Below are 24,501 nucleotides of genomic sequence, written 5' to 3'. Positions count from 1 at the left end.
AAACCAAGGCACCTAAAGATCATATTACAATGTCTCTAAAATTCGAGTGTTATTAATCTTTTCCTCCCTGTCTACTTGCTGTGCCAACTTGCCTTTTCATGATACACTATGGCCTGCCTTAAAAGGTGCAACCTATTCAATTCAAACAACCACAACGCGTGCTCCCCGCCACTTCTTTGGTAAACAGCTGAGGGATGGGTCTGGAGAAATGCAACCACTCTCAATTTCATAGACAGAGCTATGGATGCAAGAAAATTGGTACATGAGATCAAAATTATAGTTTTAACCATGATTTGAAGCTATACAGTGTGTGTTTACAATTGCACTGTTTACAAACAATGATATTTTGCGTTGTGATGGGGTATGACAGTTGAACGAAGTGCATGAGGCATTTATATGTTATATTCAAGAATAATTCAAGAATCAATGGCTATATATCATTCATTTAAAAGTAAAAAAAACCGAATGTACCAATTACAGATTACCCCTTTATTAATTAATTAACAAAAAAAAGTATTAGACTAATCATAGAATGGTATCAATGTTAGAAACACGAAATGCTGGATTGTCTCTTAGAATTTCTTAACCGCTATGAAAACTGTCAACTCAGATATGACTGGTGCTTTTACATGACTGCGGACTGTCCAGTTGCTGCAGAGTTGAATCTCTGGTCAGAGAGACAGTTGTCTTTGTCAGTACTGGACTGCAGAAGGCAGGAGGCGCTAATTGCAAGTTCATGTTGAATTGAGGCTCAGTGGGGTTGACAGTATCACAGTAACCAGGCAGATCAAAGATCTTATATAAGTAATTATGATGAGGAAAATATCCAACATGGCCACGGCCAAATAATGAATGAGGAAACAATTTCATGTCTTCCTCCAATTCAGCAACAAGGGGGCTCCGCACTGGCAGTGCAAATGTCTTTGTTTCTTCTCATTTAACGTTAGAATGAAACACAGCAAAATAACTGGAAGGATCAGTCATAAAATATCTATAATAAATATAAAATAGAAAAATATCTGAAGGAATCTAGGAAGGAGATGAGGAACGACAGCGTGGAGTCAAGGTTCCCGTGACTACATCATTACAACGTGAACAGACAACTCTTTCAACCACGGGCCAAAACACAACGCTGGAACAATGCCAGTGTGACAGGGTGGTGGTGAGAGCTCTACTGAGCACGCACACGCCTTAGGGAACACATGAGTCCTGGCACAAACACGTGTGTGATTGTGTGAGACATATAATCTATGTATGTGTGTGTGTGTACGGTTAGTACTGGAGAAGCCTGCCTACAGAAGTAGTGTGTGACTAGATTGGCGTCTGTTTGTCTGAGTGAGTCTCACTGTCACGAATGCCCCTACTAGGGACGCAAACGGGGACGTGGACGTCACCAGTACGAGCAGAAAGAGGTCCAAGAAACCAATGCCTTGAGACATCACCTGATGAAAATGTTTCTACATACCATCTTCACATTTGGCTAAGCATGCGGTTTTATCGTGCTTTACATTTTATCTTTGGTTAAAATGTATTTGACTAAGATCCACTACCTGCCTTGGGTTAAGTGGATTCAAAATGAAAATAAATTTGATGTTGTGCTTTTATCAACATCATGTATCAACGATGGGTACCATTTTCTGAATTCTCCTGCTGGTAACTCGCCCCCAGGCTATTGCGCACAGCACATATAAACCTGGATTAACAATGACTCAAATCTGGATTTTGCGGGAGTGAAGTTACTGAGTAAAGTATTTGTCATTATTTGATTTTAGGGAATGACATGTAGCACTGGTAGGGAAGTGTTGTGTCATTAATGATGCAAGTTACAGCCAATGGCTATATGTGGGGAGTTTTTCCCAATCTTTGTGTTGGGTAAACAATGGCCAAGTTTGACACATTGATGCGGAGGACTTTGGGCGGACGGGAACAAGATGATCTTCCTGGTGAGTGTGCTGGTGAACGGGAGCTTAGCGTTGGTGTGTTTGTTCATCTTTGAAAATGGTATCTCAGCAGTTGTTTAAAAAAAACAAAAAAAAACAATGATAGACCCCATGAAAATCACACAATGACATTTAAAGCAGAAAATACAAAATAAAAATACAATTATCTGTGTCCTACATCCTGGATCCATGGATCTGAAAAAGCTGCAAGACACAAAAAGAGCAAAAGACACAAGGAGAAGCATTAGGAGGTGTCATCTTTAACAGCAGGGGAGGCTGGAAGAGGGAGAAATCGGAGGACGGGCTCATTGTAATGCATGGAATGGGAATGAGGAAAAGTATCAGACGCGATGTTAGATCGTCATCCCGCGCCATGTATTGCAGTGAGCCCTCTGATTGGTGCCTCCACCAGAACCCCCTGCTTAACAGACAGTTCTAGTTCATCACTTCCCCACTGTCGGTATCTACTGTGTGTATCATTATGAAAACCCCATTGCCGTATCTGACCCTGGAGACGCTGCAGATTGAGGTTTTGAGCATGCTGTTGTTATATGGTGATAATCAAGTGTTCAATCTAAACACACGAATGCTCTGGGTTGTTGATGCTGATAATGACGATGGTGACAGAATGACAAAAGGAGGGAATCTGAATTTTGGGACATCCATCATTGTTCTGCGTAGAAAATAAATACTACGGATGGATTTAGCACCTGGATTGATTCACCGAAAGCTGCGACCTCGACATTCTGCGGCACTACGCGTGCCAAGATACATCCTCCTTACACATATACAAATAAGAGTGTGTGTGTCCGTGTGTGTGTGTGTGTGTGTATGCGTGTGTAAACTAGAAAAGACACAGTCTAATACTACTGCAGCAGAAGGTCAAGGTTATTCCATGTCATTGCATTGGTAACCAGATGCCTGAGGGCAGGACGCAGATCGATGTTGTTAACGCTGCGTCAGCTAATCTCTGGACCAGCCAGGAATCAGACACCACTGGCAGGTACGAGGGTCATGGAGCTGAGGGAGCCTGTTCTCTGTGCTCTAACCTGTTCTCTGTGCTCTGAGGGAGCCTGTTCTCTGTGCTCTAGCCTGTTCTCTGTGCTCTAAGCCTGTTCTCTGTGCTCTAAGCCTGTTCTCTGTGCTCTAGCCTGTTCTCTGTGCTCTGAGGGAGCCTGTTCTCTGTGCTCTAGCCTGTTCTCTGTGCTCTAAGCCTGTTCTCTGTGCTCTAAGCCTGTTCTCTGTGCTCTAGCCTGTTCTCTGTGCTCTGAGGGAGCCTGTTCTCTGTGCTCTAGCCTGTTCTCTGTGCTCTAGCCTGTTCTCTGTGCTCTGAGGGAGCCTGTTCTCTGTGCTCTAGCCTGTTCTCTGTGCTCTAAGCCTGTTCTCTGTGCTCTAAGCCTGTTCTCTGTGCTCTAGCCTGTTCTCTGTGCTCTAAGCCTGTTCTCTGTGCTCTAAGCCTGTTCTCTGTGCTCTAAGCCTGTTCTCTGTGCTCTAAGCCTGTTCTCTGTGCTCTAGCCTGTTCTCTGTGCTCTAAGCCTGTTCTCTGTGCTCTAAGCCTGTTCTCTGTGCTCTAAGCCTGTTCTCTGTGCTCTAAGCCTGTTCTCTGTGCTCTAAGCCTGTTCTCTGTGCTCTGAGGGAGCCTGTTCTCTGTGCTCTTGCAACAGTATGAGGCCTCCATGAAAGCAAACCAGATCGAAGGAAAATATTAACATATCTGGGTTAAAAACTGTTTCAAATGTGTACCTTCCCTGCCCTCCGGATTTAAATCCCTGCTGTCTTTTTCCGTTAGTGTGTGAATCCATTTACCTATTAAACCATTTCTGAAATCAAACTTTACTGAAGGTAACAGTTTTGAGGTTAGGCGTTGGGGATGTTCTTGGACTGTAATGCAATGCAATGAAATAGCTCTGGATTCCTTTTGCACTTGCACACACACACACACACACACACAGAGACACACACACACACACACACACACACACAACACGCATGGATCCTCACCCATTCACTCCTTTGGAACAATGAAATAATTCTCTCAATCTCTAATCCACTCATTCGGGGTGGTATCCCTCTCTCCTCCCCCCTCCTCCTCCTCCTCCTCCTCCTCCTCCTCCTCCTCCTTCGCTTCTTCCTCCTCCTGCTCCTCCGAAGCCTTCGTTCATTTGAAGGACGGAGAACGAAACAAGACAAAACGACAGCGACAAAAAAAGAATGAACAGATTGATGATTATCAGCAAGAGAGTGAGAGAGAGGGAGGTGTGGATGATGAAGTGAGGTGCTTGTGATTGACATTTGAGAGATGTGTGACATTTGTGACGCTTTCAGTGGAGAGTACAGGCACTAAGATCAAAGGACACTGATATCATATTCATTGGAGGAGAAATGTCACACACAGAAACACACCGAAACCAGCAGAGCAACATCCTGCTAATATGGCCCTTCGTGGAATACTAGAGTTAAGCAAGACTGATTGAATGGTGTGTGTGTGTGTGTGTGTGTGTGTGTTCAGTCTCACCTTGGTCTTGTGGCTCTGCTCGGTACCCAGGCCTGAGCCAGTTGTGTGTAGCTCCTTAGACACCACACACAGAAACTCAGCCTGGTCCTCTGTCCCATAGCTGTACGACGAACCGATGTTCACCATCTACCAGAGAGAGGTGAGAGAGAAAGAGAGAGAGAGATCGAGTATCACAGCAGGTTAACACATCATTGCTCATGCAGAGAGGAGGGGCAAGAGGGGAAGAGTAGCCTAACTAAACCCTAACACTGGGCACAGTGACACTGAACTTCCAACCCCTGATGATCAACTTTCTTTCTCCCCCGAAGAGGGCCATGAGACTGAAACTGTGTACAATCAATGCTTTCATTCGTTCATTCATTCAGGAGTGCCTTGGAATTTGTTCCCATACGGATACACACTTCCTGAGGCGGAGGCTGTCCCAAAAGCTCCTTTCATAGCCCCTTCTGCTGCTCTCCTTTCCCTCAGTGAAGCCGACCTACACACACTGGGCCAACAGCACTAGAATGACATCATCATCATCATCCACTCCTGCTCCAATCGGCAGTCAAGAAGGAAAGGAGACAGGGAGCAAAGGCGGAAGTTACAATTCAATTAAATCCAATTCAATTCAATAAAACTTTATCTATCAATTGACAGGGGGGAGGGGGGGGGGATTTAGGATAAGTGGCCTGGGTTTGTGAGGGTGAGGGTAACAGAGAGCAGGAGGGGGGGGGGGGGGGGTCAAGGTCAGCAGCGTGAGTCCAACCCACAGTCCAGAGCAGTCCGGTGCGGGGCTTTCTGCAGGCGCGCACGCTGACCTGCTCAAACTTCCAGCCGTCCGACATGGTGGACACCATCTGGGTCAGCTCCTCCTCCTGACACTGCAGCACCCGGTACACGTGCTTAGGGGGCACCTGCTGAGAGACGCACAGAGAGAGGGAGGGATGAGGAGGAGGAGGAGGAGGAGGAGGAGGTGAAGAGAGGTGGAGGACGTTCAGGGAGGTATTGGCGGATGGAGATGGTGAGGGAGTTAGAGAGCTTCTTTTGAGGAAGAACAAGGGAGATGATAGTGAAAAGGACAGAGGTGAGAGAGAGTAAATGAGGAGGAGCGGGTGGAGGGAGGAGGGAGCTGTGTGTGTGTGTGTGTGTGTGTGTGTGTGTGTGCGTGGCTGCGGGGCAGTGATGGAGTGGGTACAGTATAGCGCATAATACAGGGAGAGCGGGTGGAAGATTGGAAGAGTGGTGGACATTACATAAGAAAGAAATCGCTGATAGAGCGAGAGAGGGAGACAGCGAGAGACAGAGAGAGAGAGGGAGGGAGAGAGAGAGAGAGAGAGAGAGAGAGAGAGAGAGAGAGAGAGAGAGAGAGAGAGAGAGAGAGAGAGAGAGAGAGAGAGAGAGAGAGAGAGAGAGAGAGAGAGAGAGAGAGAGAACCGCGGTTTCTAAAAATAGCAATGGTTTTTTACCAAAACCGTCATAAAACAAACAGTATAGGGCTCCATTATTTGAAATTGGCAGCTCAACAATGTCATTTTGGATCCCGGTTAACCGGAAAAACATGGTTATTTTCGTTAATGGTTTCTTGGTTTCAAAAATTGGAAACCGTCCATCCCTAGTGTGTGTGTGTCTGTGTCTTACCTGCGTGGCCTTACAATCCCGCTCCAGTATCCTCTCCTTGATCAGCTTAATCAGTGGTGTGATGTTGTAGAACTCTGCCTCCTCCAAAACACCTGGAAGCACACAGCACAAGTGACGCACTCTCAAACAATAGAAGTCAAAGACATACTCTCTGAACCTACACTGTCATGACCATGTAATACTTCATATATAGACACAGTATAAGTGGGACAGAGTCCAGTACAAAGGACGCTGCGTGGTGACAACAATCTTCTTCTTTTTTTTCACATTTTATGAACAACAAACATCAACAACAAAAAGAAAAAAACATACATACATACATACACAAGGTCATGGGATCAGCAAATACAGCATATAAACATCAGTACAAAGAATCACCATCTTCATTGGGTGACAACCATCTTAAAAGACAAAAAGGTGAGACCTTCTTCCGCCAGTTCCTTGTTGTACACCAGCTTGCCATGTCGCAGGTAGTTGAGGATGGGGCCAAAGTAGGTGGGGTCTCTGTCAATCACATACGCCCCGGAGGCGTCCTATGGGGGGGGGGGGGGGGAGGGGCGGATAATAACATTTAGGATAATCATAATAGTGTAGCTCACTGCTTTCCTATTCAATTGTACTCATTCTAACATTCTGTTTGGTCATTATGTAGCCTAACACATTGGAAATCCCTTTGCTATTGACCCCTGATGTACTGTACAGTGAATGGCAAATTCCCTCTTTATAAGCATGCATGGGGGGGGGGGGTAGAAAGAGATGGGGGAGGGAGGAGAGAGAGGATACGAGTCAATGTTTAGGGTACAAACGGCAGTCAGTCACATGTGCAGGATCTCAGATATTACAGCACAGCTTCATTCTGCAGGGAAACTCCAGGGTTGTGAGGGACAGAGGGGAGAGAGAGAGAGGGAGAGAGGGAGAGAGTGAGAGAGTGAGAGACAGAAAGCGAGAGGCCGCGGGGGGCAGAGTGTGAGAGGGCAGTGAGAGAGAGAGAGAGAGAAGAGGGGGGGAAAGAGAGCGAGAGGGGGATGGTGAGGCGGGGCAGAGAGAGAGAGAGAGAAAGAGAGAGAGAGAGGGAGGGGCTGAGAGAGAGAGCAAGGGATACATTCACATGGCTCGGGCCTTTCTTGGCTGATAGCTGGTCTAGCCTTTACCAACACTTTCATAGAGCACTCTCTGCATGGCGATTACTCAAACAGCCCCGGGCTCCCCAGTCCCCACACACACACACACACACACACACACACACACAACACACACACACATACACACAACACACACACGACACACACATACACAAAACACACACGACACACACACACACACACAACACACACAACACACACACAAGGGAGGGAGAGGGATAGGGCCAGGAGAGAGGAGAGTGAAAGAGGTTTTGGAATCAAAGAACAGGAGAGTGGCAAAATGGAGAGAAGAGAAATGATGGAGTGAGGGAGAAGAATGAAGGGTAGGTTATTAAGGAGAGCACGGGTGGGGGTGGGGGAGGGGGGACAGGAGCAAGACGGAACACAGCGGTAATAGAGGGCACCACTCCAAATCAGAATGGGAGAAGTGTTTCCGAAATGACAAAGAAAAAAAAAGCCAGAGAACAAGAGCCAGAGGAGAGAGAGAGAGAGAGAGAGAGAGAGAGAGAGAGAGAGAGAGAGAGAGAGAGAGAGAGAGAGAGAGAGAGAGGAGAGAGGGAGATGGAGAGTGTGGAGCACTCTTTTGGAGAGCCAGGCAGACAAAGGGAGGGGTATGGATTAGAGACGAGAGGCACAGGAGACACAGGAGAGATGAAGGACTCCCTTCAATCAGAATCAGAATCTGAATCAGAATAGCTTTTATCTTACTGTAGTACAAGTGCACAAGAGTACAATTATTTGGCTTTGGTTCCTCAACATTGACATTGCAGCATTCAGATACAAAAAACACAATAATAACACAGTAGTTATAAGTAGGCTAACGTAAGTCTAACTCTATAACGTAAGTCTAACTGTAGTACATTAGTCCAATGGTATGTACAAGTAATCCAATAGTGTGCAGTAGTTCTAACAGTTCTGTAATACATGTGTATAGCGTGCGAGGGGGTTGGTTGGGAGGTGGCAGTCTTTTGTATTCTTCCAGTGTGTTTCTCCAGGAGCCTGATTGCTTGGGGAAAATAGTTGTGTTTTAGGCCCGAGGCTTCGGTACCGTTTCCCCGACGGCGGTAGCTCGAACTGTTCCTGATTGGGGTCCCTAATAATCCTGAGGGCCTTTCTGACACACCAGTAATTGTAGGTGTAGTGGAGAGATAGTGGTGTAGAGAGATAGTGGTATAGAGAGATAGTGGTATAGAGAGATAGTGGTAGAGAGAGATAGTGGTATAGAGAGATAGTGGTAGAGAGAGATAGTGGTAGAGAGAGATAGTGGTATAGAGGTATAGATAGTGGTAGAGAGAGATAGTGGTATAGATAGTGGTAGAGAGAGATAGTGGTATAGAGAGATAGTGGTATAGAGAGATAGTGGTATAGAGAGATAGTGGTATAGATAGTGGTATAGAGAGATAGTGGTATAGAGAGATAGTGGTATAGAGAGATAGTGGTATAGATAGTGGTAGAGAGAGATAGTGGTATAGAGAGATAGTGGTAGAGAGAGATAGTGGTATAGATAGTGGTAGAGAGAGATAGTGGTATAGAGAGATAGTGGTATAGAGAGATAGTGGTATAGAGAGATAGTGGTATAGAGAGATAGTGGTATAGATAGTGGTATAGAGAGATAGTGGTATAGAGAGATAGTGGTGTAGAGAGATAGTGGTAGAGAGAGATAGTGGTAGAGAGAGATAGTGGTAGAGAGAGATAGTGGTAGAGAGAGATAGTGGTATAGAGATAGTGGTAGAGAGAGATAGTGGTAGAGAGAGATAGTGGTATAGAGAGATAGTGGTATAGAGAGATAGTGGTAGAGAGAGATAGTGGTAGAGAGAGATAGTGGTAGAGAGAGATAGTGGTAGAGAGAGATAGTGGTAGAGAGAGATAGTGGTATAGAGATAGTGGTAGAGAGAGATAGTGGTAGAGAGAGATAGTGGTATAGAGAGATAGTGGTATCAGATAGTGGTATAGAGAGATAGTGGTATAGAGAGAGGGTCAATGACGTGACGTGCATATTTTTGTGTCATGTATATTATTTCCATTTAAAAATAGATTAATCAATTCAAGTCATATATGATTTTATTCTATACAACATGGTTAGCTTGAATGTATTGTCAGTACATTCTAATAATATGGATTACTTTGTGTTTTAGCATCTCAAACCCCCAAAATGTCAGGTGGCGCAACCGTCTCAACAAAGGAACAGATTAAGAACACTGTTAAAAGTGGTATTTTAATAATAATATATTCAATATAAAATACTGTGGCATGATTTTATGTTTGAAACCTTTCAAATAAACACACATTTACAAATAACAATAGTTTTAAAGCTATTGAGATAATTGAGGAACTTTTGTCCCGTAAAAAAAATTCCTCAAATGTCAGGGTGGCACAACCGTAAACATGGGACTTTTATTTTGAAATCAAGAGACTATTGCATCAGCCAAATGTTTCATCATCCAGAGGACCCTGTCTGACATCTGTGGCTGAGTGAAAAGATTTGTAGAGCGCTCTCAAATATTGATAAAAATAGATAGTTTCACCTCAGAGGTAGGAGGGTATATTTTCCATGTCAGGTGGTACAACCAATGTAAAACTAGGAAAATGTTATTTTATCATAAAACTACTATTCTGTTTTAAAATTATTTGTATGATATTGCTAGCATAGGTCAAAGCTAATGCAGGTGTCCAAGTAGAAGCCTGTTTAATTTGAAATCAGTGGCAAAAGTCAGGTGGTGCAACCGGTATGTCAGTTGGCGCAACCACAATTAATGCCACTATATGGAATAAATAATGTTATTTAAAGCTCTAAAATGTGTATTTGTGTCTACTTAAATATATATTAACACTTTTAAACATTTCACGATTATAATGTCTTTAATTTTAATCATTTTAGATGCCACTATCAGTGAAGGAAAAAGCAGCCCAAAAACAATGATTATTATTTATTTATTTTGTCTAATAGATATAGATAGATATAGATAATAGATACATGACAAAGATTTCACTTAATAAATAAATAATAGGAAAATATAAATACTTTTACAAATAATTGGTTGCGCCACCTGACAGTTTTTGAGCAATTAAGTTAGAAATACAGTAAAAATAAATAAATAAACAAATTAACAAATGCGGCATGTTAAGCACATTGTCACATACTCAAAAATAAAAAATAAATGTATTTTGAACAAAGTAAAAAAATAAAAAACTTTTTAGAAGCCTTATTCGTCATTGACATAGTTGTATAGAGAGATAGTGGTAGAGAGAGATAGTGGTATAGAGAGATAGTGGTATAGATAGTGGTAGAGAGAGATAGTGGTATAGAGAGATAGTGGTATAGAGAGATAGTGGTATAGAGAGATAGTGGTATAAGAGAGATAGTGGTAGAGCGAGATAGTGGTATAGAGAGATAGTGGTATAGAGAGATAGTGGTATAAGAGAGATAGTGGTATAGAGAGATAGTGGTATAGAGAGATAGTGGTATAGAGAGATAGTGGTATAGAGAGATAGTGGTATAGAGAGATAGTGGTATAGAGAGATAGTGGTAGAGAGAGATAGTGGTATAAGAGAGATAGTGGTATAGAGAGATAGTGGTAGAGAGAGATAGTGGTATAGTGGTATAGAGAGATAGTGGTATAAAGAGATAGAGGCACAGGTGGGGGGGGGGTCTGGACAGCCAGGGGGGGATGTTCACAGTAATTAGAGGTTGGGTGCGACGAGAGGGAACACGCAGCACAGCAGTCAACCCAGAGGACACAGCGGGCAGCCAGCACAGGGCTGGCCTGGAGCTAACATCGCACACACACACACACACACACTCACACACACACTCACACACACTCACACACACACACACACACACACACACACACACTCACACACACACTCACACACTCACACACTCACACACACACACACACACACACACATACACCTAAGTCAGCTGCAGCACAGCAGAGGACAGACAACCACCTCCTCATTTGACGTGACTAGACTTGACAGTAGGCATGACAACACCTGTGTGTAGCTTCCAGAGAATCTCAGCAAGTATCACTCTCTCACACACGCACACTCCACGCACGCACACACACACACACACACACACACACACACACACACACACACACACACACACACACACACACACACACACACACACACACACAGCAGATTAAAAACAAGGTTTTCAAGTATTTCTGTCTCCCATCATCCTGGCTTGTCTTTTCAGCCACACATATTAAAAAGCTCATCACAGAGAGGTCGACCCTGGTCTTGTGTGTTAATGGTTTACTTGACATTTACACCAGGAAGTACGATGTGCCTCGCCACCAGCTCCTTATGGAAAACTCAGTGAATCCCTCAGGACCGTCCCTGTTAGGCAAACAGACGGCGTGTTTACCTCAACACAGAGACACATAAAGAGACTCTCTGACAACTCTGTGATGAAAACACTGACTGATACTGTACCAACACTGACTGATACTGTACCAACCCACATCAGTACTGGGGGGTCTACTTTGAATTCCTCTAACAAGAAAAGAAAAAACGCACTGTGTTGAAGAATTAGGCTAATCACTTTTTCACATAATCACAGATGGCTTAGGCTACATGAGTCCAGAGCTTGGCTCGTCACTGTCAGTGACAGCTCTATAGTAAGAGACATCTCAGTATAGTATACTCTCTGCTGCTTAGGTTTCATCCCAAGTGGGGGGAAAAAACCGCCAACCCACCTATTCAATAATCTATTCAAATATGTTACTCATAAACAAAGTAGAGTCAAATAGTCTACAGCACATACACAGGAAGAGGAGAGAAGACCGCAACACATCAACAACATTCTGAGCCCCTCTAACTAGCCTATCTCTATTCTCATTCACTGTTCTCTGCCAATACTGCAAATTGGACACATCTTATCACAGAGGGCATCAAGACGGGTTCGGGCATGTGTTGAACATCCGTAACGTCACATTGCAGAAGAAAATAGGGAGAGGCTCTGGCAACCCTGGGCAGAGGGAGGCAGGGACCTACCTGTAGCTGCAACATTACGAAACACAAATGCACTTCACCTCACTACTTTACCTAACAGCAAATCACCCCAATGCCTGCTCTGTGCAAAACGTATCCCTGACAGTCTCTCAGCTACATTAGCCTTGAAGTGTAGGCCTGCATTATAGTAATTTGTGGGTAATTGTTACATGCCATTACTATGCCATTCAAGATCATTTGTAGCAGATTTTACTATTCTGAGCTGCTTTTGAACTACTGTTCTGGACTGGTTCTTCTAAGCCTGTTCTGGAGCGGTTCTGAAACAGGGCCTCAGGGTTCTGCTTTGTGAACAACAGTCAGGAGGAGGGCAGGAGGCAGTGGGAGGCAGGGCCACAGTGACAGAAGGCACTAGGGTATTTTTGCACCGGGGGGTGGGTGGGGTGTAGCCCCGGAGGTGCCAGACAGACTATAATCTTATTTTAAAAAATAGTAGCTGTGTGTGTGTGTGTGTGCTCAAAACACACCACGCCAACCCCAAACCACCAGATTACAATAGAGCTCCTGTGATGATAAAAATAAAAATAAGTCAGATTGGCTTCGAAAAAACTGCTTTTAGGCTACTTGTTTCTTTTTTCTTCTTCTTCTGAATGGTAATTCAGTATCAGGGGAGTCTGGTGGAGGTAGAAATCGGCGGACGGAGGTTGTAATGTGTGGAAGGGAATTAGTAATGGTATCAAACACGTTAGGTACCATTCCTCCTTCTGTCCCATGCATAACAATGAGCCCGTCCTCCGATTTCTACCTCCACCAGCCTCCTCTGATCATGCTGTGTTCACGAGGTCTCAGCAGTGCCTCACAAGCCAGCCAGGTTACAAGTGACTGCTGGTCATGGGAGTAGAGGGGAGAGAATGGGTAAAAGAAAGGGATAAGTGTAGTTCACTGCTGTTATAACCAGTCGGTTAACAAATAATGACAGCGTGAAAACACAGAGACTAGCTGGGGAGACAGAGAGGAGGCAGGCAACATTCAAGCGGAGGAGACTAGTAAAGGGTAAATAGACTGTGGCATGCATTCAGAGTTAGTGAGTGATTGACAGTGAGTATACAAGCCTTGGGGGGCTGGAAAATAGAGGAGGAGGGAGATGACAGGCAAAGTGTGTGGACCGCGCCTGACTCCAGGCAGAGCTCCATTGTTTAGGCACTAATGAAGGTCAAATGGAATAGAAACATGTGCCTCCCCCAGCTATTCACTGGGCGCAGGAGAACATGTCAATTTGCAGGAAGACTAAAGGCTATGAACTAAAAGCTTTGGACAATCACACACAGCAGCAGTCCTCCATAGCGGACCTGAAGAATAGGCCTTTAAATGCAAAACCACATCATCATCATCAGTATGATTTGATCAGTCATGTGACAATCCAATTATGTGGGAAATAAATGGGAGAAGGCTGGATATGTCCCTGGCTGCCAACACTGCACAGGTCTGGCAAGCTGCACGTGTACACACATCTGACTGGGTAGTAGTGGTACCATTCATCTGACTGGGTAGTAGTAGTACCATTCATCTGACTGGGTAGTAGTAAGTGGGTACCATTCATCTGACTGGGTAGTAGTAGTGGTACCATTCATCTGACTGGGTAGTAGTAGTGGTACCATTCATCTGACTGGGTAGTAGTAGTGGTACCATTCATCTGACTGGGTAGTAGTAGTAGTGGGTACCATTCATCTGACTGGGTAGTGGTAGTGGTACCATTCATCTGACTGGGTAGTAGTGGTACCATTCATCTGACTGGGTAGTAGTGGTACCATTCATCTGACTGGGTAGTAGTAGTGGTACCATTAATTCCATCAAGTGATTAAGAGTTTTATTGAACATGCTGAGAGTGCAGAGCTCTTATTGGAAAGCCTTTCTAACCCTTACCGTGTCTGAATGCAAGTCCTGTTGCTGACAGAGCCGGTAGAGAAAGGAAGTTTGCTCTTTCAGTAGGGTTTGCCGCGTTGTGAGGAACACGGTACCGCCGACGTTCAACCGGACCCATTTCCCGTTATTCCCCGGGCCGGTCGGGTTGATCCCAGAGGCGTTGATCCCGGTGCTCTGCGTGTCCGTCCGGCTGGGCTCGGTGTCGCTGCCGGGGGTCGCCGTGGTGGTGGTCGTGTTCTCGCTTCCCTCGCTGTCTTTATTATTATTGTTGTTGTTATTGTTGTTGTTGTTGTTACCGTTAACGGTGCTATGCGGTACCGAGAGTGAACCGACTTCAGATAGAGCTTCTTGTGGCACCGGTTTCGGTTTATCCTCCGTTGCCATTAGGGAATAGCAGTGGGATTGCAAGTATGTAGCCTGATCTGTCAACGAGCAACAACAGCAGCGATCCTCTGCTGTTAAAGCTTCCTCTCCGTCTGGAGGCGAGAACACTACTCGCTCAGAGACACTAGACTTGCCTACTCGCTCAGAGACACTAGACTTGCCTACTCGCTCAGAGACACTAGACTTGCCTACTCGCTCAGAGACACTAGACTTGCCTACTCGCTCAGAGACACTAGACTTGCCTACTTGCTCAAAGACACTAGACTTGCCTACTCGCTGACAGGAGATGTGATGTGCTCCGCCTTTCCGAGCAACACCGCCAAGAACACTGGGTATTGTTGTTCCACTGAGATAACTGCATTATGTGTGCTCAGGCAGTGGTTCTCAACCCTCTCCTCTGGGCCGCTCCACATATTTGATCTGTTCCACCACCAGCTCACCTGATTCAACTGATCAAGTATAAAGCAATTATGGTTTGTACTTGAACAGTTGAATCAGGTGAGCTGGTGGTGGAACAGATCAAATATGTGGAGCGGCTGGGGGTCCCAGAGGAGAGGGTTGAGAACCACTGGATGCAATGGTGAATTGAAATGAGGGATGAATTATGTCAATGACATTAATCGGCATAGCCAAACGCATTATTGTACAACAAATAGTTTAATTTCAGTGCAATTGTGTTTAGTTCACAAAATATTCACAAAATATTCCCACATACACACACACACACACACCTGAGAATATTACAACATTATATACAGACAACAATTCACAACTGGGCTACACCATCACCAGTCACCGCTGGGAAAAAAGCACTCTCATCACTGAAATCAGACCACCAGCATAGAATATTAACAACGGTGTGTTTTTAATTGGGTCACAATTGGCCCCCAAGGATATTCCTTGTCCTAATTGATTGAAATATAGGCTACTGTACTGAGAAACTATATATGGAGCATAAAAAAACAACAACAAGCCCCTGTATTGTGAGAACTCAGGAAAACGTACAGTTGCCTATTCGTAAACAAACAGCTAATGGCGGTTGGCAATGAACAAACAAATACCAATAACATTTTGCCCTCACCAGCACCAGCACCACTACCACAACCACCTCTGCTTTCAGACTTGCAAGCACCTCTCTCTAAACCGTTGAACCCGGGCCTAAATCAAGGCAGGTAGAGGGAGGGCCGCATGGTGACAAAGCTGAAGTTGTAGGTCTGGGGCAGTCCCTGGTGAGCAGTGCTGTTGAAATGGCCCCAGGAGAACGGGCGGAGGCCCCCTTGCGTGGTGGGCCCGTTCACAGCCTCCGCCACAAACTGACGCGCCATGTGGAAGTCTGTCACCTGTACGAAAACAACAGAGGGAGTTGAGGAGGGTGTGTCTCACTCTCAACAGTCTAAGACGGCTCCTGCTTCTCTCCAATCTGCGTCAGTGGAGGCGGAAATTGGAAGACAGGCTCATTGCAATGCACATGATTGATGAGAGCAATGTAGTGGATGGCTATTAAAGTGGGTTCACGTGTCCTTTCACATCAGTGCAGATGAAAGGACAGAGACAAGGACAGGAAGCCACTTCAGATTACTGACTGAGATGCAGCCTAGAGGTACTGTAGGAGGTTTGTGTGAATATGAAAAGAAGGAAATAGCAAATGTTGGAGTTCTCATGTTCTCTCTGAAATAGTTATGCTATGTGTGAATGAATGTTATTATTATTTGTTAAGCTGATTGCTTTTTTATTATGAGCCCTGACCTTGGTGTCATAGCAACCTCCTGGACGTGGTCTCATCAGCCTCAAGTCGTTGCGACAGCAGATGGTCTTGCATGGGTGGCCCTTGGAATACGGGTCCTTCTTGTAGTCTGGAATGACACCTCAATAGCATTGCATTCCAGATTTACAGATGTGAACAGGAGGGGAGTTTCAAGGCAGGAGTGCATAGCTCTTGAAGCAGGGACACAGTGTGTACAGTGGTGATGTGATGGGGGGTGGGGGGTATTTAGGCAAGAAGACAAGAAGAAAAGCATGCACACAATGAGTCCATGTCAAAACCATGTAGCAGAACTTACTGTTGTATCTCATGATGTGCTTCAAGGAGGCTAGGTCAGAGACCTTGGCCTGGTCTCTGCGGAAGATCTTGGCTCTGGGGCACAGGTCATAGGAGAAGTCCTCCCCGCGCTTCTTCCACATCACCCCGTAACCACTCAGGTTGTAGATGTCTGCGTGGAAGGGGACGTTGTAGGACGGCCAATAGCCTGTTGCAGTAAAGATGACAAATACAATGCCATAGAGTACCACGGGATTATTCAAATGTTAGAAATTAAATGCCATAAATGGCGAAATGAACGAGGAAATCTTGCGGACAAATTAAATGCAAATGAGGATTAAAAGGCCCCCTTACCATGGCGGAGGGCCTGTGTCTGGTCTGAGTGCAGCACCAGTCCAGGGATCTGTTCCACCACAATCAGCGCCCCCTCCCTGACGCTCCGGCCCAGGGTCACCCTGCTCATGTCCAACACCATGTACTGGTTGTTATAGGTGCCTGACAGACCGGGAGTACCAGTGACACTGGTTATTATTGTGAAATGGCGTTATCTGATTGTATTGTACAGACCACACATTTCCTGATTAATGACATTCAATCACTCGAGTTCCAAAGAGTTCCACTCGAGTTGTAAAGAAAAGGTATACTAGTCAAACCAGAGCTAGGGAACCAAAATGTTACAAGGGGCTCAAACTGTACATATCAGGGGAGGCTGGTGGAGGTAGAAATCGGAGGACAGGCTCATGGTAAGGCATTATATAGCTTGGTAATTCTACGACCTATACTTTAATATACCAGCAGACACTCATTCTGTGCATGACATGTATTGTAGATGTATCCACCTACTGTATATGGCTGTAAGTCGGACTATTGTAAAACTATTTACTGAATACCTGAGGTGTCCAAACTAAGGCCTGCGGTTGTTGCGAGACAGCGATATCAAAACGTCATTACAGGTTTTACATTTATCACAGCACCCACACAGAGCACTTCTCCAAAGATGACCATGCCATGCCTCACCAGAGTTGTACTGGGCAAAGATCTGTGCCCACTGTTCTCCGCTGTGTGCCAGTGTGTTAGCCAGTCGTACCCTCTGCCAGGCCAGCAGGCTGTGGGGCGTCACCAGGCTGAACAGGGAGGTGTTGAACACGTTGTTGGTGGTCTGTGTCATCAGAAGCCCACTGCCCAGGATGTAGAAGTCATCCAAGGACATCAGGAAACCTGCGCACAGAGAAAGGAGGGGCTCAGAGAGAAGCATAGGGAGGGGAGGGGAGAGGAGAAGAGGGGAGAGGGAGGAGGTACATGAGTGCTTGGGTGGTGGGCGTACCAGCCCTAGCACCATAGGGTTAAGAGTTATTCCTGCCCACCCAGAGTTTTCTTTTTTCTGTTCACGTGGGCAGGAATAACTACTGGCCCTTAGCCCAGCATATCTCACAGGAGGAGGGAATATGGGGGGTTGGGGGGTGATGTATCATCACTGATACCAAAGTGTATAATAATGTCCTTTTAAATGTAGAATGCTTCTGAGATAGAGATAATGTAATAGCACTATTTAAGCCACTTCTGGTGTAATGGTAATGGGGCCTGCAAGGGGATTTCTATGGCAGGGAGGTTGGCAAATCTCTCAAACAAAAATCTCTCAAACATCATATCACCGCTTCTGACTTGAAAATGAGGAACTATGCTACCGGAATACATTTCATCATTCCTCTATTGTGGCATTCATCATTCCTCTATTTTGTATATACAAACGTTCCTCTTTTTCAAGACAGGGGTAGTAGATTCAACAATAGCAATTCAAGACTGCTTGGTTTCAGTTATAGTAATTAAATGTTTCGTTTTCCTCTACCAGGGTAGCTGCTGAAGGACATCTTGCCCGTGGCGGCTTGAGTATCTCTCAGCCTGAAGTCCCAGTGTTTATAGATACGCATGGTGGCAGCGTAGGTGTACCAGCTGGAATGTGCAAACAGCAGGTTCTCGAAGCCTGGTAGCATCTGAGACAGAGGAAGGCATGAATGATGTTGCATCAATGACCACATGGTATTCAGGCCCTGTTTCAGGATATTCAGGCCCTCTTGGAGTAGAACGTAGGACGGAAAGTTTTATAATAAATAAATGTCTAATGAAATAGCATACCAACCTTTATAAGTGCAGAGCAGTGGCCCATTCCAGGCATCCTGAAAGGAGTAGGGCCCCGGGAGGAGTTGGCGCGTAGTACCAGTGCTGGGATGAGGTCCAACAGGTCTCCAACCCCATTGAGCAACTGCACTGCAAACACTGATAGAGGCTAGGAGGTGGAGAGAGGTAGAGCAGATATATTGAGATTTAGCATAAAGGACTGGGAAATGTTTTTTTATGACCCCAGTGGGTCAATTGAAAAGCTGATGCCCAATAAAACAGAAGAGAAAGAGCAGTATTACAGCTTGCAACAGCATCTGTGTACAGTCTGACCACACACACACACACACACACACACACACACACACACACACACACACACACACACACACACACCTACCTACCTCTGTCTGTCTGCTCTTGGCCCAGTGTGCAGCCCCAGCCTGAAGCCCATCCAGCTGAGCTAGGATCAGTCCTGCATGGAACCACAGGGGGTCACTGTTTCTCCTCAGCTTCACCTGCTCCCTGGTCCACAAGTCCTGCATACTGTGTAGAGTCCCCAGGTAGATGTTAGTAGGTCCTTGTGTGTTTACTACCTGAGGCGATGCAGAAACTTCATTGGATCTGAATATGACCTTAACCAACCTACTAGTCAAGATCTAATGTAAAATCTCTGAAACATTGTCATATAGTGGAATTACAGAGTTGTCTCCCGGTTGCTGGAAATGATTGTGCTATATGATGTAAGCGATTTGAGAGGGAGGAATCATCATACCTCATGAAGTCTTTCAAGGGCTCAAGAATCTTCTCATCCTTAATCACCTCGGGATACATGTTGGAATAGTGGCTAAGCATCTGCCTGATGGAGAGAGAGCAAGTTCAGTGTTGCCTTTTTCTTTTTTTTAAGTCACCACTCACTCTACCGGTATATCAAACAAGCACAATGATTGTGACATTGACAACAAACCACTCACTCTGCGCTTAGGTACCCTTCTAGATAGCCGGCCAAGAAGTAGGTGATCTCGTCGCTCTCTGCGGTCTCCCCATACCCTGCCCGTATCTCCAACACCCCCCAACCCGTGAGGGTGAGAGTGTCGTTGAAATAGCCATAGGCAACCCCCTCCTGCTCCATCACCCCCTCCCTCAGAATCACACTCTTCTGGGCAGCATCCCAGTACACAGTGGCCTCTTGGATCTCTAACATAGGAGGATGGGAGTTGAATAACACACATTATATAATATATCACTGATGGTCACATGGTCTTGTCTGTGTGTACTCAACTTAATGTTTGGTTTAAATTATTGTTTCTTCATCTCCAATCCATAGAAGAGTCATGATCTCTTGTTTGTCTATTTTAAGTTCTGTTTATATAACTATAGGGAGTTATACCTTTGATTTGTATGCTACTTTATGAAATTGTGAAATCTAAATGTGTTTGATTTGATTTTAATAAGTTTCAAAAGATATGGAGAAATACAGTATATCAGACAATTGAAACTATAACTAAAACAATAACGGGAAGACAAATAAATCTGACTTTCTTAATGAGTGGAGGAACATGCTTTGGATATTTATCTGCGCCACTAAGATCCTGAAAAAAAGAGCAAACCATTGGCATTTTTAAAAAATAAAAACCCTATAGCCTGTCAATCAAACGCAACGCAGCGCAGGCTACGTAGCACACCGATCGTCTCACGTTTGTCGTTTGGTTTCAACAATACTCAGTTTTCTAAATGTTTCTTCATAAATGTAAATAACGAAAGCAACGTCAACGATATTGAAGAATTAACTACTTACGGTTGGTTTGAACGGAGAATGCAGCCACAGCGTACCAAATTAAAATGCAAGTGCATGGTCTTAATCTCTTATTCCCTATGACAGCCATTAATTGCAAAACAATCGCTAATTGACTGACATTAATATTGTTTACGAGCTGGCTGGATAGTAGTCTAATTAGCGGAAACTAACTGGATTGGTCGAGTGTTTAGACGCATCCTTATTGGCTCATGTCGGTGTTGGAAACGATTCCAATGCAAATGTTTTCGATATGAACCTATTTATTTATTTATTAAATGACTGTTTATAATTGTAACGCCTTGTATACACAATTATCGTATCGCAAAAAATGTCCACCCCAGATGGGACTCGAACCCACAATCCCTGGCTTAGGAGGCCAGTGCCTTATCCATTAGGCCACTGGGGCTTGTTCTGGAAGTGGGCGGGGTTTAGCCTTTATAACACAAAAATGCAATTGGTATACCATGCTAACTGTTATTTGCATAGCATGAACATTCTCCTCATTTTCGAGTAATGTCTCAGAAGATAGCAAACGCGTTAAGAACCTGCAAAGTAAACAAAGTCATCTCTTCAACGGAAGCACTCACTGACGCCATCACCATAGTGACCCGCTCAACTCGATGGATTAGCCCACTCCGTCTCCTCAGCAGGGGTATTGATCAAGATTCTATATTTTGAATGGATAAAAACTAGACTTTGTAGTTCAATTCAGCAACAACGCGTATTCCGTTACAATTAACATGCAAGGAAAATAATATATTATTTGAACATTATCTACTTGGAGTCCATTTATAGTTTCGTGTATTACCTCTTTTTTCTTCTCTAAATAATGGAACTGTCGCAAGTGTATGGCTAGCTACGTTAGCCCAAACTGGAAAACAGAAGTGTTTGGCGGTTAGCAACTTGAAGGATATTAACTAAGTCTGAACTTTAAACACAGGTAACACATAACATGAATGTTTAATTCACTCAACATTGTACTCAAGGTGGCTATATAGACACTATTTCCTCATCAATTGAGTCAATACTGTGGCATACATCTTTAGGCTAGCTCAGTTGTTATCTGCCCTGGCTCTAGCAACTGAATTAGACCGGCGAGAGTAACAGTCAAACATCTGGTATGGTCAATTAAATGGTCATTAATCCTCACAGTGTCTCTACCCGTCTCTCAAAGTCCAAGTCTATACCGCTCTCGAAGATGCCGCTATTTGGCAACACTTTCAGCCCGAAGAAGACCCCACCGCGCAAGTCTGCCTCTCTATCCAATCTCCACACTGTGAGTTGCTTTCTAGTGATTTACTGTATTCTGTTAATATTCTATTCTGCTTTATTTACTGTACTCTGTTCTGTTGCAATGATTTGTAGCCAGCTACTTTTTTTGTTGTGTTCTAGTTGGATCGATCTACGAGGGAAATAGAACTGGGCCTTGAGTATGGAGCCCCCATGATGAGCATTGGGGGTCAGAGCTTGAAATTTGAAGAGGGGCAATGGGTTGCAGGTAGGCATCCGATGAGGAGATCTCGGACAGTGAATTGAGGTCCACTCGGGCTTGCCATTGAGTACCTTACACATATTACTATGTTTGCAGATTATCAGAACATATCTCAGAAAGCTTAAAGAGAGCATGTATTTCACTCTACAATGACACTACCTGTGTTTATTTTGTTTATTGATTCTCTCTCTTCCATGTGTTGCCTTACATTTTTACAGAGTCAGGAGGGAACGTATCAGGAAAGGAGATGCAGAAATTGAAAAAGAGGAACCTACAGCTAGAAGAGGAGAACAATCTACTGAGGCTGAAGATTGACCTCCTCTTGGACATGGTGAGTTGATTCACTTTGTGCATGCCACTTATATATGTTTGTAAATAATGATATTACTTTGTGGGCCACAGTATGATTATTGTTACATTAAGTTGTACTAGGTGAATACGGAAGCCTTTTAATTGACCCAGGATATGAGACTTCCAGTTCCTTCCTAGAACAAAGGACTAGGGTAAATGTGATTCTATTTTCCTCTTATAGTTGTCAGAAACCACGGCAGAATCTCACCTGATGGAAAAGGAGCTGGAGGAGGTAAAGAATCATCCTCGGAGGAGAAAGTGATGCAGAGGAAACCTAACAGGAGTTTCCAATGACTGCATGTATGGAGCGGATTGACGAAGGAATATAAAAAAAAAGACGGTGATGATGGACGGTGATTCTAATTGTATATGTACTGTAAAATTATATTTATAATTTCTAGACCTAAAATCATTGAATGTATGAATGTTTAAAACACTCTAAAATGTCTTTGACTCACTTTTTGGCAGCTGAATGCATTTATACATTTTCATATACATTTTTTTTTACTATATTAAACTATTTGGATTAACTTGAGGATACTGTTTTCTTCAATTGCATACATTCACTGTTTATAACCTGTGTTTAATTGTTATGTTCTTAATGCTCTTTAAAAAAGAGAGAACAGCTGACTTCATTATTAGTGACAGTGAAGTAGGGGAGGTTAACTGAGGGTCCAACACATAAAGGGATCATTTGATCATCGAGAGTACATCTCGGTTTGATTCACTAAGATTTGTTAAACTTTTGTTTTACCCCTGCAATGTTTACCTCAAGGTATATAATACAGCCTGTTTCAATGGCAGAGCTTTTCACTGTTTGCATCAGTCCTATACAACCGCCAGTGCCAGGTTAAACCAATGTCTGGGAACTAGAAAGGATTTCCAATGGGAAAGATATTATGGTTAATATTACAGTATTGGAATAAATGTTGATGTTTGACTTAAACATGAAAATAGACAACACTTCCCATAATTTTCAGATTAATCATTGTAAGAGTGGGGGGTGGGACATCTATAGGCAGCTTGTCCTTGCAAATAGGTGAAACCCTTAAGAGAGAGAGAGAGAGAGAGAGAGAGAGAGAGAGAGAGAGAGAGAGAGAGACAGAGAGGATGCACAACAGAGGGATACAAAGGACTTTGTGAAGTCAAGGATTGAGAGACATAATAAAACCAGATTCTGGAGTGTTTTTGGCCTGTGGTCCTGTGGAAAGGGAGGAGCAGGAAAGGGTTTGGATGGAGTGTTTGGATGTTTTTTTGAGATGTGTTTTCAGGACTAAACAAGGGGTTATTATGGCACATGGGGGAATCAACAATAAACATCATATACTGTATACTTTTACAAAGGTTGCAGGACTGTTGGAAAACTCTTGACAGATTGTCGGTCTCTTTGGTGGTCAACTGGTGGAATCATACAATAACTATGAGCAGATTTGTTTACATGGTTGGGGCAGAGCTGATTGCTGCAGGCTTTTTCCTGCTTTTTCCTTTTTCTGTGTTTGTTTCCTACGGCTGCATTAGCTGCAGCAAAGCCACAGACATTTCTGTACAGGAAGAGAAAAACATGAAGCAGACTTATCTTTAACTTATGACAACCACAATTGCCATAGTTGCCATCACATGGCAAATGTTTTGAAACTCAGGATTTACCCTCGGGTACATAAGGTTCAGTGATAGGAAATGTTAGAATAGGTATAGCATAGCATAGAGTACAGCACAGTGTTTTATTTGTATAGTATAGTATAGTGGATAGTGTACATAGCCTTTATTTATATAAACCAGCTCTTTTCCCTTCTTGTTTTTAGTTTTTTTTTCCTAGCACCAGGGGAGCCCCCCCTCCCAAATTTCGTTGTTTGGTACCTGTACTATATCAATGACAATAAAGACCATTCATTCATTCAGCACTCTTCAGAACAGAGTATGTTCTTGGAAGTATGATCCAATGAGAGTGTTTCAGAGATTAGTCAACCCTCTATTCTGTGACCCATCCCAGTTTAAACCTAATTTATTTTTGCATAGTCTTACCATTGGTTAAGATAGCCTGGTTCAACTCCTCTGACTTGTTATGGAATACATGTTTATGACAACCAGGCTTATTTTTTTTAAGGCGAGACTACCCCCCCCAATAGGCAAAAAAAGAAAGAAAATAGATATCACTATGAACACATTCCCAGTTTGTTATGTACCGTATTTTCCGGACTATAAGTCGCTCCGGAGTATA

General features: G+C 44.0%; 3 protein-coding genes across 4 annotated transcripts; 1 reads left to right on the top strand and 2 right to left on the bottom strand.

Annotated features, from left to right (window-relative positions):
• Positions 1 to 3,975: 3,975 nt before the first annotated feature.
• Positions 3,976 to 14,489, bottom strand: kctd17 (potassium channel tetramerization domain containing 17; the record flags this gene model as incomplete). Its single annotated transcript, XM_080542026.1, has 6 exons — positions 3,976 to 4,092; positions 4,456 to 4,581; positions 5,208 to 5,354; positions 6,076 to 6,167; positions 6,500 to 6,608; positions 14,106 to 14,489. 6 exons carry the CDS (start codon positions 14,487 to 14,489, stop codon positions 3,976 to 3,978), a joined length of 975 nt encoding a protein of 324 aa, XP_080398152.1.
• Positions 14,490 to 15,652: 1,163 nt separating this feature from the next.
• Positions 15,653 to 19,846, bottom strand: plbd1b (phospholipase B domain containing 1b; the record flags this gene model as incomplete). The annotated part of the gene is made up of 10 exons (XM_080542315.1): positions 15,653 to 15,829; positions 16,236 to 16,342; positions 16,550 to 16,735; positions 16,882 to 17,022; positions 17,545 to 17,745; positions 18,374 to 18,518; positions 18,665 to 18,811; positions 19,047 to 19,188; positions 19,418 to 19,501; positions 19,617 to 19,846. 10 exons carry the CDS (start codon positions 19,844 to 19,846, stop codon positions 15,653 to 15,655), a joined length of 1,560 nt encoding a protein of 519 aa, XP_080398441.1.
• A 1,499-nt stretch (positions 19,847 to 21,345) lies between these two features.
• Positions 21,346 to 22,674, top strand: cby1 (chibby 1, beta catenin antagonist). 2 transcript variants are annotated; one of them, XM_080541672.1, is made up of 5 exons: positions 21,346 to 21,380; positions 21,615 to 21,716; positions 21,833 to 21,938; positions 22,151 to 22,263; positions 22,465 to 22,674. In XM_080541672.1, the coding sequence occupies exons 2-5, from the start codon at positions 21,639 to 21,641 to the stop codon at positions 22,543 to 22,545; spliced, it is 378 nt and encodes a 125-aa protein (XP_080397798.1). In that variant the 5' UTR covers positions 21,346 to 21,380; positions 21,615 to 21,638; the 3' UTR covers positions 22,546 to 22,674. The 2 variants fall into 2 exon arrangements, with proteins under 2 accessions (XP_080397798.1, XP_080397799.1); XM_080541673.1 differs by having other exon boundaries at positions 21,348 to 21,380; positions 21,593 to 21,716.
• The last annotated feature ends 1,827 nt before the right edge of the window (positions 22,675 to 24,501 follow it).

Source organism: Nansenia antarctica, assembly GCF_963989245.1.
Source record: "Nansenia antarctica genome assembly, chromosome: 11".
NCBI lineage: Eukaryota > Metazoa > Chordata > Actinopteri > Argentiniformes > Microstomatidae > Nansenia > Nansenia antarctica.
This window is presented reverse-complemented; position numbering and strand designations above follow the sequence as displayed.